Genomic DNA, 16896 nt, shown 5'->3' with positions numbered 1-16896 from the left:
TCAAACCCAGAAAAAAGTTCGGCGCGATAGTGACTCAAACCTAGCAAAAAATCCCCTTCGCAAGATAGAGAGACAACTAATCCCTTTCGCCTACAGGAAAAACCCCTTCGTGAGCTTCGACCTTGACCGGGAGCAGCAGAAGAAACCACAACTAATCCCTTTCGCCTACAGGAAAAACCCCTTCGTGAGCCTCGACCTTGACCGGGAGCAGCAGAAGAAACCACCGCTAGGGTTTCTCCTCTGTGAGCAGCGAGAGATGTGAGGGACATAGAGACGGATGAGAGAGAGCGCGTCGTGCGAGAGAGGGCAACCTGCAGGAGATTTCCATTCGTGAGCTTCGAGTGAAGTGAGGGACAGAGAGACGGTTTCTCAGAGAGAAAGCAACCAACGGGGAATGAAATTCAAAAATGGGTTTTAGGGATTTGAAATTCAAACCTGCAAATGAGTTGTTTGGTAAAGGACCAGTTCAAAAATGGTGGTTCGAATCATCCATTTAAACCGGATTTAATAACCCCCTCAAACCAATCTAATCTTGACCGTTGGTGATGCATCATCCACGTGTCGCGCTCTGCACCTAGCAAAACATGGAAAAACAGAAGATTGGAAAAACAGAGGATTTTTATCCAGCATAAATAGCCTTCAGTAAGTCACTAATTTTTTCCTTAACCAAAAAAAAAATTCTTGTTTCTGCCTTCTGAGATCTCTTACCATTGTACGTGGTCATGTTGATGGGTCCATCTGTAAAGGTTTGAACTTTCTTTACAGATTCAATTCAAAAGTCAATAATAAATGTCATGCGGCAAGTCAGGTGAGATCCATATTTTGTAGTAGAAAGTTAGATTCATAGTATTCTAATTCATATGCCAAGTTTCAGTTCTATTATGGAGTAATTTTCACGTGGTAAAATATATATAATCATAAGAAATTACATAATAGTTGTCAAATTACCATATGCATGCATAGACATATAAAGAATACAAACTAATTCATTAGAAATTGATTAAATTAAAACGTTAAATTTTGACATATAGCTAAACTACATCACGCTCTTTCCATCCAACAGTTGTATGGAGAAATATTATTATCAAAAAAAGTAAGAGAAATATTATAAAATTGCTTGATAGGCTGTAATATTGTAGGTGATACACATTCAAAGGTTTGTACATAATTATGTATGTACATAGAGAAAAGTTAACAGGTGAATAGATCGTGATCTAGTTAGCCATATGAAAGCTTAAGGGTACATACATGTGTGCATGTATTTATTTTTATACATAGGCTTAAGTGAATTAGGTTTTATCTCGCATGGGATTTGGGATTTGGGATTTGGGATTTTTCATTGAATATCCATTTTACATTAACGATTCGCAAGAAACATTGCCAGAATACTTTTTTTTTGCTAACGACGGGTATCCAAAGTCCGCGGGCTCATACTGACCCCGCAACCGTATGGACCGGGTCATATTGGGGTTGAATGAGAACCATTTAACTTTCATTGAAAGCAGTGAAGAGCACTAAACGCCCCTGTGTGAGTGTCCCAAGGTGTGCCTAATGGGAGTCGAAGTTACAACGTCCGAGTTTACGACTCGTACCAAGTTCGTTACTCACCAACTACGCTACTCCCTTGGGTTAAATATTACAATAATACTTGACAAGCATCATTTTTTACCAAAGAAAATATCTCTTGATTAGCAAAATTTTTTCATAATTGTAAATGACTAATTTAATTTTCCATTTTATCTTTTATCAAAAAAAAGTTGTCAATTGTATTTTCATACATCATCCCAATCGTATAGACTACCATTTAATGAATCAATCTTATTTCTTCATATTTTTAATGGAAGAATGACGGATTTTCTTCTTTGATTTTGTTGAATCTTAGTCATCAAGTAAGCCAAGGGTCGAGGTGATAACTCTAGAAGTAATGTTGAAGTGACAGGAAGATGTGGATTAGTTATTTGTCCAATTTTGAAGCAGACTTAAACACCGTCATATGTTCATTTACACCATCTTAACAAAAATTCCCGATTGTGTCACATATTGATGTATGACAATTGCCTCAAATAATTTGAGTATCTAAACAACACCACATGTGTTACATGCATTGAAGAGATTAAGATGAAGTGAATTTAAGTGGTGGAGATAACAGAGAGAAAATAGAGAAACTAATTGATTTTGGTTAATTAGGAAGAAGCCGACCTCTATCTCATAAGAGAGAAAAGATATGAATCTCTAAAAAGAGATTATAGGGATAAAATTTGACTAATTAGGAGGGACCCGGGCTTCATTCCTCAGAAGAGAAATAATTGGGATATTTTAACTTGTCCCTATTTTATTCCAAAAATACTAATAAATAGGTTTAATAGCCATTACTTATCTTCTCCCTCCACTTCTCCAATATAAATATAGTTACAACTAGCCTTACTACTTACACAATTACACCCATAATTACACATTACTTCATGACTCTAGCAGTTATAATAAAAACAATCACTTAATAATCTAAAACAATTACTTAATAATCTACTAAAATAACTACTACTCACTAATCCCTAATTATCAGCCTCACATGATCTTTTCCATTGCTTTCCCACGTGTTGTTAGTTTATGCAATGGAAAAGCTGCATCCTCAAAAGAAGCATAAACTACCAACATGTGGGACTAATATGACTAACACTCCTTTTCACGTGTAGGTGGGTTGAAGCCACCTTATATGTGAACATAACTAAGGAGGACAAAATCGGACAGAACCGGAAGAACACCCTGTGATGCTATGTGAAGTTTCATTTCAAAAGACCAATCAAATAAAAGGAGGTGTTCATAGGTATATGAGGAAATGGATTATCCCGCTCAGAATCGACGTAGGACTTAAAATAAAATAAAATAAAATAAAATTCTTTCAGACATGCAGAGTTGAGGTGGCAGTAAACAATAACAAGGGCATGTGATCCTTGAGAAAGAAAATACTTATCACCTCTTTTGTGACAAGACTCCCTGCTAATGGCCTTGCCGAAGATGGGGATTTTTTCTTTGTCTTAGTTGGATATATTTTGTTTTTATTATTTTTTAAATAAAGTTATGAATTTCTAGCAAAAAAAAAAGAGAGAAAATACTTATGAAATTGAAAAACCACTTCTGGATTTCTACATGGCAAAGTACCTTCGAGCTTTGATGCTACTGTCTACCTTCTACTTAGTTTTCTCCATTACAATTAATAGAAATAAGAGTACGGTAGTCTTCCCATGAGGATAATTAAGTCCACAAGTATCCAAGAAGCCGACCTTGACTAATAACATATACCCCTTACAAAAAAAACAAAAAAAGACTAATAACATATATCAAATTTCACATCTGAGTCGGATGAGGGAGGGTCACAATTGACCGTACAACTGCTACTGCTAAAGCTGCAGTGAAGTTAGGATCTCTGGCTAAGGAAGCCACATATTCTTCAATTCTGTTGTTGTCCATGGAATCATGGCTAGGACTTCTGCTGTCTTCATGAACCGTAGGAAGCGCCAAACCAAGGGTTGTATTTGGTTTAGAAAGATTAATATTAGGTAAGAAACCGTGGGAATTGGTAGTTGAGGCCATGATTGTGCAATTTGGTGAATTTGTAAAACCACTTGGTGCTTCAATAACCGCATGGTTATGTTCTCCTTCATATGTTGCAACCAGTAAGGAATTTTCCTCTACACATCTCTGTACCTAATCACAGAAGGAAAGAAGAAATAAGCTAATCTGATTTCTTCATGTGTTGGGTTCAATTGCAGAAGTAAGGAAAATAAGAATCAAGGAGGTGTTACGGATTCCAGAGTGTAGCTTTCCCACTCGGTACTTGGGAGTTCAAATTTTTAAAGGAAGGGTGAAAAAAGAAGCAGTTCTGCCTTTAATCGACAAGTTCAAGGCTAGACTATCTGGTTGGAAGGGTCGATTACTGTCATTGGTAGGAAGAGTAGAACTGGTTAAATCAGTGATGAGCAGTATCCCATTACACAATTTTTCAATCTACCTTTGGCCATCGTCTGTTATTGCACTGATGGAAAGATGGATCAGGAATTTCATTTGGTGTGGTGAAGCAACTTCTTCCAAGGCAATTACAGTTAAGTGGAGTAGTACTTTAAACCCAAGCAAGAAGGTGGGTTGGGCATTCGTCGTCTCATGGAGGATTTGGCTCTTCTTGCAAAATTAGGTTGGTTTGTTAGGACAGACCAATTGATGTTTGCAAGTTTTTTGCGAGGGCGGTTTGTTGCGGCTGATGGCTCCCTAAAAGGTTCAACCAAATCCTCTTCTATTCTCCCTGGGTTAAAAAAATCTAGAATTTCATAGGAGATTCAGAAAGATGGATCGTTGGAGATGGTACATCCATTAATTTCTAGTACGATCGGTGGTTAGGAAAGGACAGAGTTGATTTGCTACCAAATGATGTTCAGCTCCCTCGTACACTTGCTGCTTCTGTATCAGATTTTTTTGAAGGAGGGAGGTGGTGTATGCCTCCAGTTCTCTCTTCTCAAATGCAAGCTATTTCTGCTCAGATTGTGGCTACCAAGCTTCCGTCCATGGAAGTTCAAGATACACGGGTATGGTCTCTTTCTGAGTCTGGTATTTTTTCATTTTATTCAGCTTGGGAGGTTTTGAGGGATAAGAATAATACTCTTGGTTGGCCTCGTCTAGTCTGGATGAAGGGTCTGCATCCTAGATTTTCCATTTTTAGATGGAGGTTTGCTCATGCTCGTTTGCCTACGGATGATCTGGTTAAAAAACATTGCGTTCCAATGGTTTCGAGATGTGAGCTATGTAAAAAGGAGAATGAATCATATACTTATATTTTCTTGGAGTGTTCTTTTAGCTCTAAGGTGTGGACAGAGCTGATGTGTTTTTTTGAAGTTCCCTGGTGTGGTTTTCCATCCATCGAGGAATTATTCTCATGGTGGAAACGGAAAGGAAAAATCGTTAGTTTGAGCAAGCTTTGGATGGCTATGATTATTCTTGTTCCATACCATATATGGTCTGAAAGGAACAAACGGAAATATGAATGTTTGGAGAGGAATCATTCTTTTGTGGTCAAGGTGGTGTTGAGAGATTTAATTGATTTTTCCAAGTTAGTTCCAATCAATATCAAGTAGGTATCGGAGCTTGTATTTTCTAGACGGTTAAAGGTACTAATATCTCCATCAGCAGCAAGGAAGATTGTTGAAGCAACTTGGCAATGCCCTCCCTTGGGATATTGGAAGCTCAATATTGATGGGTGCTCTCTAGGAAATCCTAGTTGCTCTGGGGCTAGAGGGATTTTGGTGATGACAATGGAGTTCTCTATAGGTTGTTCGCAAATTATGAAGGGATTTTCTCAAACTTTGTTGCTGAATTCATTGCTTTTTTTTGCTGGTATCAATCATGCAAGATCAATGAATATCCGAAAGCTCTGGATTGAATGTGATTCGATGGCTGTCGTAATGTGCATCAAGAACAAAAAAATTCCATGGGTGTTTCAGTGGGAGTGGTGGTAGATTAAGAGCTACCTAGATTTTGTTTATGGTATATATCCCACTACTTCTGTGAGATCAATTGTGTAGCGGACAAACACACAAAGTATGCTGCCTCAACTAGATTTTCTTCTACTTGGGATGTTATTCCATCTTTTCTTGTATCTGATATTAATTCGGATGCTCAATTGAGACCCAAATTTAGGTTCTCATAACCATTTGATTGTATTTCCTTTGGTTGGATTGCTTTTTCTGCTAATGGCCATGCCGATGGTGGAAAAGTAGCTCAATAGTTTGTTTTTTCTTTCTCTCATTCTTTGATCTTCAATTTTTTATTAATAAAATTCATTGCTGATTCTTAGCAAAAAAAATATGCTTGAATGTCGTAAAAGCTTATTTGTACCAACCTTCCAAACAAAAGGAGACATGGGTTAGTTCAAACTCAATAAACGATCTCCCATACCTTTCTCTTGACGGGGCAACCAGCTGAAAACATGGAACACCTGAAATAAGCTCTAGGTGAAGAGTTATTTTTAGTAATCTTCTGTCCATATTTCCTCCACTGGTATCCATCTTTCACTACCTGAAACCACCAAGGATCCATATTGAATCCGAAAATAAGATGGAGAGATTAAAAAAAATAAAAAAATAAAATTATATACATATAAAACCTCACTAGTTGAGTGGCCCAACACCCAGACACAGAGGATGGTGAAATGATGCCCCTACCCCTATGAAACCCAAGAAACTCACCCCTATTGATGCCCATATGCACCCTCTCATTGGTCTTTGGGCAAGCGTAGGGTTGGCACAACCAAAGAGCATTCTTTTCCCCATATATATATATATATATATGAAAAAAAAATTGTTTGGGAGAATGGCCAATGCCAATGCTCCTTATGTCTCTCTCTCTCCTCAATCTGTGAAAGACATCCATACCTCTTGGTTGTCAGAGGAGAGAGATAACATAGGGAGCATTGGCATAGGCCGCACTCCCGTATAGAGAACCACTTCACATATATATGGGGCAAGGTTCTCCCCAACGCGTTTGTGCAGCTCTAGGTGTTAGAAGGGGTATTACGGGAGCATGTGAAATTGGGGGTATTGAGTACCCTTTCACAAGGGTGCTATATTGTTTTTTTGTGGGTATACAATGCCCATGTGCAGTTTGAGTTTTAAGTAGGTATATTTGAAAACTTTAACATATATATATATATATATATATATGGGGAAAGAGATTGCTACTTGGTTGTGTAGCCCCTGCACCAAGGTGAGGGCCATTGAGAATCGTAGATCTTATGAGATGGACATGATGGTCGGTCCATGAATTTCCCTTTTTTTTGTCGCATTTTGCTCTAAGGATTGAAGGGGGATAGTGCATCAAGTTTTTTTCAAGGGCCAACTTGATCCTCTTTCCCAGGATCCGAGATGAGAGAATCCTAGGAGAGCACCCGACTCCAATTACCGTCCATATTAGATCGGATCAACTACCCATCTTACCTCCTTTAAGTTCTTGATCGCTTGAATTAGGCGGGGCCCTACCTTGGAACAATGAATTAAATAGGTGATCGATTTGTTTTTACATCCCTTCTAATATGGCAGACTCGACTCCCTCCCGTATGTTTAGTTTAGGAGTGGGATATGCCCAAGAACGACCAGTTTTATGGTGGTACAGAAGGCATGGTCTCCGCATAGATGCATCAACTTGGATGGAGTTTAGTGATTTTACAGGGGTGGGATGATAATTCGCACCCTCTAGTGTTTGGGCGCAAGGTCCACATGACTAGGCAGTATTCTTTTTCAAACACACATACATACATACATACATATGTATGCATATATATCTCTGAGAGTGCAACCTTCGCTAGCGCTCCCTGCGTCTATCTCTCTCCTCCCTTAAATTATGAGGAGCAGGAATATATTTTCACACAGGCTAGAGGAAAGAAATAAATACATGAGAGTGTCGGCATAAGCCATTCTCCCGGACACCCATGCATCTACTTCTCTCTCCCCCACATGAAAGACACCTATACCCTCGTTTTGTGGAGGAGAGAGATAGGAACAATACCACGGCCTATGGTAGTGCTCCCAGATTGATAGAGAATCAAGTCCACATCCTCTGTCGGGAGCGGTGAGGTGTGGTAAGCATCGGACGACTGAGAGCATCTGGACACGCATTCCAAGGGACTCCCACCCATCCGATGCTCACTGTACCAGTACAGCGGCTGCAAACGATTTTCACACCAGAGAATCACTACCCGTATATTGAAGTCTGGGAAGATGACTTACGAGACTGCAGTCCCCAGGGTCGGTTCTTATGAGGATCCGAGACATCTTGGTTTTTGCAACTTCATTCCAAGCTCTCTTGTTGGAATCTTCACTTGAGCCACTCTGGGCAGTAGCCGCAACAATTGTTTCTTGTGTCACCTTCCCCTGCAGGTAGGCTTGAAGGAACCTGCAGTTATTGGTCATCACTTCAAGAAAAGAGCTGAGCCTCTCATTCTCTTTGTATAGACGCTCCATATCTGCTTCCAGAGCTTGCACCTGAAGAAAGTAACAAAACTATAAGTAGAGGAAATAAACTCATGATTGATGATTACAATATCCCATATTTCTTTTAACCTTCTCTGCAAGAGACGAATCTTGTTCACCATCCATGATATTGAGCTGAACAGTGAGGGAAAAGCAAAAGAAAAGGACAGAGCCCTATTTTAAGATTATGAGAATTCGTCGCAAGAAATATTACTCAATGGCCGTTCGGTTCACGCTAATTATATCATTTCACCAACTCAAGGCGGCCAATTAGTCCTCTCTCTCTCTCGACCCCGGAAGTAAAGGGTGGAGGGGAACAAGACTCTACTCTTGAGTCTTGAGAAGGTCCAAGAGAAAAATAATTTCAGGTAGAATCTTGAAGTCTGGTAAACAGGTTCATCGCTTTTAAGACGCATAGAATTTTGCTGACTTCAGTATAATTACCTCAGCAAATCAACGTAAGCAAATTTTCCTTCCAACCCTTTTCCTACAGGAGAGGGTGGACACCGTAACCACGTGTTGTACGCTGTGGAGATAAACAGACTTGTTAGAAAACATCTTCTGCAGTTGAAAATGATTGAATGATAATTGATAAAAAATAATATGAATACATACGAAACAAGTGGCTGCCGATTGACTATGGAGTATGAAAGAAATGGAGGTATCAACCATCACATTGGAATCCAACCAACACAAAATTACTCATCCATAGATAATAGTTGAATATAAGTGATTGTCTATGTACCTTTTTCTTTGGGAAGAAAAGAGGGGGGGGGGTGGTGAACAAGACGCGTATTATTATCAAAAAAAAAAAAAAAGAGACGTGTCTCGTATAATAATTCAAATCAAAAGTTAAATTCAGATTACACGCAATCACACATAATTCATGTAATAAAAAACAATATAAATGCATACGAGACAAGCGGTTGCTGATTGACTATGGAGTATGAAAGAAATGGACGTATCAATCATCACATTGGAATCCAACCAACACATCATTACTCATCCATAGATAATAATTGAATATAAGTGATTGTCCGTGTGAATTCAATTACCTTTTTCTTTGGGAAGGGGGAGGGGGGTGGCGGTAGTTGGGAGTTATTGGGTTCAAATCAATATCAATTAGTTCTCCCATGGGAGTATAGCTGGATTATAGTGAAGTGGCGTTTAGTTATTGTTGGCACGAAAATCTTCCTTGTGCTATGGTCATTTAATAATATATGCATGGTCGGGCATGTCAAAATCCTTCCTGATCAGATTCAAAATTAAATTTGACCTCGATCAAACGATTTAGGTTCTATTCTTGCCCCGATAGCTCTAAGGACTTTTGTTAATCAAAACCTCCGAAGGATTAGAGAATAAATTGTATTATATCCCTCAAAAGAGTTTTTGAAATACAGATCACTAAAGCTTAATGCACAAACTCTGTGGGTCAGAAATTCAAAGAAGTGAATATAAGAGTTCTACTCCATCTCTAATTCTAAATACAAAAATGAAAAGCATAAAAACGAAATAAAGAGTTGCATCGTTGTTAGGTTTGTTTGATTTTTTGATTGTGTCTCTTAGGCAACTTTTTCTCCTTATACACCGTGAATCCTTTAACTGTTCCATCACCCACATTGTTTGCCGACCTCGCTCATGAAGTGATCCTTCCAATGCGCAGTCGCCATTGTCCAATTAACTTCACCTTATGCAAGCATGCTTTAACCATTCTAGCGAATTGGTATTGTATTACATGTAGGCAATAAACTGATACGGTCTGCCCACGTTTACTTTCATATACTCAAAATTGCCCCTACCACGTCATTAGGGCTTATTTTGAATTTTTGGCGCCAACAATTGCCCCTTAGAATCCACCTTATAATGCCATCTTTTGGCCAAAAGTATGTGTGGATTATGTTAATCCTTATCTTCTAACCGCCTCTTAATGACTAGTTTAAGGTTTGAGGTCAAGGCGTTACTAGATTGCATTCCCCTCAGTCTCTTTGAATGATCCACGTTTCTAGGCCTTTTCTCAGGATTTTGTCTCCAACAGTCTTTCTTAATATCCAGCTTCAAAGGTTTAGAGATTAGACCATCGTCTGTTTGCTCCCTCTGTGGCCCTCTTCAACTGTACCACGTACTTAGGTGTTTTTTCCAAAGATTAGCCTCCTTTGAATTAAGTTCTTTGGCGGTTTGATCTCTTTCCTTTTCTTTCAAAAACTTTTAAACTTTGAATGATAATTACCTTTCCGTATGTGCGTCAATCAACAGCTTTTCTTGTTTATGTTATGCTGCCATGTGCTCCTTGGCCGGCGTATTTTTAATAAGATTTTTCCAGATTAATCTCCTTTTTAAGGGTGAATAATGTCTCCAAACAACATTCATCTTCTTTATCTTTCGACTATTCTTCTGTCACACCCTGTTCACACAGAACCAGACCACTGATCGAGTTAACTCCGGTTAACCCAAACCTGCCAGGATCATCTAATACAGTACCCCACCATAGCATACCCACATCCAAGATAAGTGTTTAAAAGTTCAGCGGAAGAGTTAAATTACCTGTAAATATCCCCAATATACTTGATACCTAAATTGTAGTATATAGCTAAATACATGTGGGCCCGCAGGCATGATATTTACACAAAAGAATAACAATTTACGTATCAAATACACAAAAGGGGAGGTCATCAAAGGAATCAAAAAGTAAAATCCTGTACGGTGTCATTACTGCGGTCTCGTAGCACAGCCCTCGTACATGCAATCAATACCGTGCTTATACTCCTCGGGGACCCACCAATCCTCAACGAAAAACTTGACAATGGGGCCAGACTCCTGATCTCCAGGCGGGTGACCTGCAAAATCATCTAAAAGAGGTGCGCACGTGGGATGAGCTCACTAGCTCAGTAAGTGAAAAGAAAGATCACACAACAATCACATCCATATGCACTATATGTTATGCAATTCACTTTAAATCTTATCCACCTAAACAACATTACTAAGTCTTTGGTTATGTGATACTTACAACCATAGTGCACGTATAGCCTGGGTACGAGCAACGAACTCCATCCCACGATACGCCCATAGGGTTGTCAGAGAAGGCCCACCGTGAGTACTCAGAAAAGTAAAGCATGCCGACTACCGGCTCTCAATATAAAAGTAAATGACAAAAAAGTAAAGGTGCTAACCCCAGCAATTTAAAAGCAATACGATTGACCCTCTTGAATATACCACTGAGGTTGCCGACTATCCTAATGACCAGCCGGGCGTATGTCTAACAATCTCAGTGACCCGAAAACCACGACCATTGCTTCCCCCCAAGTGATAACCCAACACCTCAACCCCTGTTGGGAAGGCTCATAGAATGGGGAATGATAATCCTAATCCGTATGCTCCTATATAACAAAGTATGATTACATAGCGCCACCGCGTCTCATACCACGAGCCACTAATGCACTCTTTTTCAAGCCGACTACGGCATATAGTCTAATAATGCATTATGCACAGTAATCCATCCGTTCGTCACATAAGCACATCAATCATTTAGCATTGATAATGTAAAGCACAACACACATATCATAAATCATTTGTTTAGAATGCACAAGCAATGCGGGCGAACGGCATACGAGGATAACTAATCTACACATAATTTGTATGATGACATGGCTAGTCTAGATACAATTTAATGATACAAAAACAAGCTAAAAATAAATTCAAATGTCCTCTCCCCATTTACTTGTTGGGTACAAAAACTCACGTTCGGTACGGGTGAGATCTGACGTGAAAAACGTAAATTCTAGTGGAATCTATCATAAGCGAATGGGGTTAGCATTTTACCACCTTGGGGTCAAAACTAACAATGTTTGATATTTAAATCATGTTTAAAATCATAAAAGAGGGTTGCCCGTCTGTTTTGGGCCCATTCGGGCTCAAAAATCCGACTGGGGGGCCAACAAGTGGGCCAGACAAACCACCTGTCTTCGCCCATCGGTTTTCACAGGCGGGCCGGATAGCCTGCTGGTCTTCGCCCACCGGTGGAAACTGAGGTGCTGCCCCCTCAGGCAGGCGTCTTCGCCCACCTGTGGGGGCAGAAATTTGCTTTCTTCTTTGAAACGTTCCTCAACCTTGGAAAAACCAAATGGGACACTTCCAAACACATTTTCCACACATCTAAGGTCTTGTAAGATGATTCTAACCTAGATTTAAGTTAGATTTAAGGATTGAAAAGCAATCTTACCTTTTTTGCTCAAGAACTCTTTCAAAACCCCCAAATCACTTCTTTACTCAAGAAATCACCAATGCTTCTCAAATCTTATAAACACTTCTTTAAACCTTCAAAATCAACACATAGACCATCTATTAAACCTTAGATTCATCATCATAAGTGGGATTAACAAGATCCCAAGGAACTCTACCCAAATCAAGGGCTTCACTTGGGGTTTGGTGAAAGTTTAAGAAGTATAGCTTTCGCTCACCTCAAATCGTAGGTCTTATGTTGAGGATCACTTTTCCGGTGCCGGAATGAGAAGATCAAACCTCAGCGTCGCTTAAAATCATTTCTTCCTCCTTTTTCTTTCCCTTTCTTCTTCTTTGTTCTCTTTTTTTCCTTTCTTTTCTCTCTCCTCTTTACTCTTCTCACCAACTCTTTAATGCATTAAATGAGAAAAAGGAAAAACACAATAAGTACTATTTATACTTAGAGAATATCTAGTAACCACATGGGTGGGTCACACAGGTGGGCGGGTTCGCCCACCTGTTGGTCGAAACTTAGCCAAACAATTAAGATTTCGATGGAATTCGACTCTCGGTATGTATCTCACTCTCGGTATGAGATATATAATACGTATACACTTTAGGATACGACTATATACCAGCATTACCCGTACATGACCTTATGATACGTGCATGTACACGGCTTGGGTACACCTGTCTCCTCTGGCACTGACTCGGACTTGTCTGGCCAACCTGTGTTCAAAGTCACCCTCGCTATCATGGTCCATAGGGAACCCGCCTTAACCCTCTCCGGTTCAGGTCCTGCATGGTTAAACCGGGTCAACCGTGTAAGTAAACCAGGTTTTAAAAATAGTGTATCACGTCTTCCATTGCTACCTTCTCTGGTGTATCTATAGACAACATGAGTTCCTCCACTCCTCCACCCGACGAACCAAGTCTGGAAAAACAACTATCATAGATTAGGGCATCCCTTCATGCTTTACCAGTTCAAACTGAGGTAGTGACTGTCTTTGGCTTTTATTACTCTCTTGGACCCAACCTTATTTCTCCATCTCTCAAGGTCAAAGACTTCCCTCGTCATTGGAAAGAAACATTCCCTTTTTGCAAGACCTAACCTATCAAGACTGGGGTTAAACCCAAAGCCTAGTATCGCTTTTGGCCTCGTCAGATTTGGTCTGATGACCGCAACCAAATCTGATGAGTGGCACTCATTAGGAATCTTTCATGCCATTCAACTGACCAAATGTTTTGTCCCTCCCGACCGCCCTCTTCTTCAAGCAACCATGTGCTTCTGGTCGTGCTCCACCAATGCCTTTCACTTTCCTTGTGGTATGCTCAGCCCTACTCTTTTGGATGTAGGAGCTCTATTGGGTCTTAGTCCTCTAGGTGAACCGTTTAACGGAGCCACCGAAGGATCTCTTCTGGACCATGGTCTGGAGTTTGCCAGACATTGTTCCTACCCTTACTATATAACCACTTATAGGAAACTAGTTGTTCCCATCTCTCAGCAAAAGTACCTAGCATTTTTTCTCACATGGCTGTGTCGTTCCATGACCTGCTCAAGAGCAGGAAAGATTTCCAAAACCTTTCTAAAATTGGCCAATGGTCGTCCTGTAGATTTGGCCTCTTTTGTTCTCTCCCATTTGTACCAAGGATGTAATGTATTGCTTAAGGAGGACTTTACCAATGGAGGCAGCCCCTTTTGGATGCTTCAGATGTGGCTTAGGGCCTACTTCCCTGAAATCTACCCACGTCAAGTCCAAAACTTTGCTCCCGTCATGGGTTACTTTTTCAGGTACATGCCAGTACCACCTCCTTCTCGTGGTTATTACTTTAACTTCTTCTCTAATCTTCCCCTCACTCATCCCCATGATACCTTTACACCTTTTCATTCCCTTGAGAATTTTCCTGAGTGGTTGGTTGCTGCTGTTTGTGATCCTTTAGCGACGGCTGATTTGTGGTCTCATTACTTGACATGTCGCAACCGGCATTTTGGAATCACCTCGAGCGTATTAAGAATAATAGGTGTGGGGCAGAGTGTTATAATCCTCACTTTGTTGCTCATCAATTTGGATTAGTTCAAGCAGTCCCCTATCCTTGCTATTATTCGTTATCCTACCAAAAGCTTGATCGTGTTAAGCTCTTTAACAAGGAAGCGATTCAAAGAATTACGGAGACCAAGGCTCTTATCCTTTCTGAATTCATCCCTTTTCATTTTCAATATGCTACTTCTGTGACTGACCACTTTCGGTCTTGGTGGAATAGTACTATGATAGGGCATTAGATGCGGCTCTTTCTGATCGTGTATCCACCCATTTTGTTCCAAGCAACGGCTCTAATACAATCTCTCTTTCTGATGTACAGATTCAGGGTAGCTGGAAATGTCATCCCCATTCAGCCAAAGGTATTTTCTTTTCTTTCAGAAGTACTTATGGTAGAGTTTGGAGAACTTTACACTCTGTATGGCCCGTGTCATTCTTAATTATAAAGGGAAAGTCATGGGAAACAGTCAAGGATCTTGGGTTACACCATAAGTCAATGGCTTGACATAGTGAACGATCGGGCTCATGTGATTATGATGAATGTATCTTTCTTCATTCAACGGCCTTCAACCATAAGTGGTTTATCGTAGAAAGCCCGGAAGGGCCAGCATATATGCAACTGAGCCAACCCGTTTTAGGATCTCGAATGGGCTAACATATCTTGGACTCAACTTGCCCTTCCTGTGGAACCTGTGTAAGCCCTTGGTAGGAGAGAATTTTAGAAATACCTTCTCCCCCTCTTGGAATTCAACATCTTACCTACGGTTGTTCGCATAGCTCTTTTAACGGGATTGGACCACCTTGATTTTCTTGCGGATGACATCAACTTTATCATAAGTCATCTGTATCATTTTTTACCTAAGCATTTGCCATTCTCCTACATCATCCCAATATAAGGGAGTTCTACACCTTCTGCCATACAATGCCTCATATGGAGCCCTTCCAATCGTGGCTTGATTACTATTATTATAAGCAAACTCCATAAGAGGTATGTTTTCTTCCCAACTGCCACTCATTTCCATTGCATAGGCTCTGAGCATATCTTCTAGTATTTGTCTGGTCCGTTCATATTGCCTATCAGTCTGTGGATGGAAAGCAGTGCTTAGGTTCACCTGTGTCCCTCTGGCATGTTGGAGGCTCTTCCAGAATTTAGATGTGAACCTTAGGCCTCGATCTGACACAATACTTACTGGTACTCCATATAAGCGAACTACATTCTCCATGTGAAGTTGTGCTAGCTTGTCTATGGAGTAGGTAGTCTTTATTGGAATGAAATATAAAGTCTTAGTAAGCCTGTCAACTATCACCCAAATTGCATTCATTCCCTTGGGTGAACGGGGTAGCCCAGTGATAAAATCCATAATAATCATGTCCTATTTCCACTCCAGTATTGGGAGTGGCTGAAGGGTGCCATATGGCGAGACACTATGCCACATATAGAGCTACTGTAATCTTCATCCCTGACCATCAATAACTTTTCTTATGATCCTTGTACATCTTGGTGCTTCTAGGGTGAAGCGTATACTCAGAACTATGTGCTTCCTTAATTATCTTGTCTTGTATTCCCATATCATTGGGTACACACAACCTACCCCTAAATATTAGTGCTCCGTCACTGGCTATTGTGAACTCAGGATCGTCTATCCTCTACTCTTGGATTTTAACTCTGATTTTCTGCAACTTAGGATCCATAGGTTGTGTCATGATTATTTCATACCTGATGGATGGTTGTACTTGTAGGGCCACCAGAGATATGGTTAATTGCTTGATATTTTCTAGCTGCTGACCAAGCTCTAAGGTCTATCCTTCATTCAAAAGGATTTCATCCATTAACATGGCTTATTGCTTAAGTTGTGGGTTGGTGGCCAAATAAGCAAGTGATACGGTCTGAGATGATCAATGCATCTGCCACCATATTGGCCTTGCCTGGATGATACTGTCTATCACAGCCATAATCTTTCATGAGTTCTAGCCATCTCCTCTGTCTCATATTCAGATCTCTCTGGGTGAAGAAGTACTTGAGACTTTTATGATCACTGAATATCTCGCACTTTTTCCTATACAAGTAATGGTGCCAAATATTTAAGGCAAAGATAACTGCCGCAACTCTAAATCATAAGTGGGATAGTTCTTCTCACACTCCTTCAACTATCTAGATGTATATGCCACTACCTTGCTGTGTTGCATAAGAATGCAACCTAACCCAATTCTAAAAGCATTGGTATAAATTGTCATGCCATCGATGCCTTCTGAAAATTATTAACACTGGGGCTGACACCAATCGTTTCTTTGGCTCCTGAAAACTTCTTTCACACTCCTTTGACCATTCAAAATTCACACCTTTTCTGGTCAAATTGGTCATTGGAGTAGCGATTAGAGAAAAATTCTTGACGAATCTCTGGTAGTAGCCTGCCAATCCCAAGAAAATTCTAATCTCTGTGGCATTCTTGGGAGCCTCCCACTCTACTATTGATTTTGCCTTTCCTGGGTCAACTTCGATCCCATTCTCAGACACTATATGCCCTAGGAATCCAACTGATCATCAGAACGGTCTCGGCCAGAAATACCTTCTCCTGATTCTCCTTCTAAGAAATCAGAAAGGGGAACTTCCTTGCCTCTATAGGCTTCTT

The 16896-nt window shown here is 40.1% G+C and overlaps 1 protein-coding gene and 1 long non-coding RNA gene across 2 annotated transcripts; both read right to left on the bottom strand.

Moving 5' to 3' along the window:
• Positions 1–7: 7 nt before the first annotated feature.
• LOC122080983 lies at positions 8–619 on the bottom strand. The gene is made up of 3 exons (XR_006140966.1): positions 436–619; positions 197–311; positions 8–121 (listed from the first exon to the last, which is right to left on the bottom strand). It is a non-coding gene; the product is annotated as an uncharacterized LOC122080983 (long non-coding RNA).
• Positions 620–3237: 2618 nt separating this feature from the next.
• On the bottom strand, positions 3238–8240 carry LOC122081110 (probable WRKY transcription factor 40). Its single transcript, XM_042648086.1, has 4 exons — positions 8103–8240; positions 7770–8024; positions 5944–6063; positions 3238–3705 (listed from the first exon to the last, which is right to left on the bottom strand). The coding sequence occupies exons 1-4, from the start codon at positions 8136–8138 to the stop codon at positions 3346–3348; spliced, it is 771 nt and encodes a 256-aa protein (XP_042504020.1). The 5' UTR covers positions 8139–8240; the 3' UTR covers positions 3238–3345.
• Positions 8241–16896: the final 8656 nt, after the last annotated feature.

Source organism: Macadamia integrifolia, chromosome 6 (assembly GCF_013358625.1).
Source record: "Macadamia integrifolia cultivar HAES 741 chromosome 6, SCU_Mint_v3, whole genome shotgun sequence".
Classification (NCBI taxonomy): Eukaryota; Viridiplantae; Streptophyta; class Magnoliopsida; order Proteales; family Proteaceae; genus Macadamia; species Macadamia integrifolia.
Note: the sequence above shows the minus strand (reverse complement) of the source record. Positions and strands in the feature narration are given on the sequence as shown.

What these genes read in the sequence shown, in the direction of transcription:
- LOC122081110 (XM_042648086.1), bottom strand. Translation starts at nt 8,138, where the DNA reads ATGGATGGTGAACAAGATTCGTCTCTTGCAGAGAAG. An exon ending in ATTCGTCTCTTGCAGAGAAG is followed by an intron (nt 8,025 to 8,102) that starts GTTAAAAGAAAT and finishes TACTTTCTTCAG; the next exon opens with GTGCAAGCTCTGGAAGCAGA. An exon ending in GTTGCCCCGTCAAGAGAAAG is followed by an intron (nt 3,706 to 5,943) that starts GTATGGGAGATC and finishes TTCTGTGATTAG; the next exon opens with GTACAGAGATGTGTAGAGGA.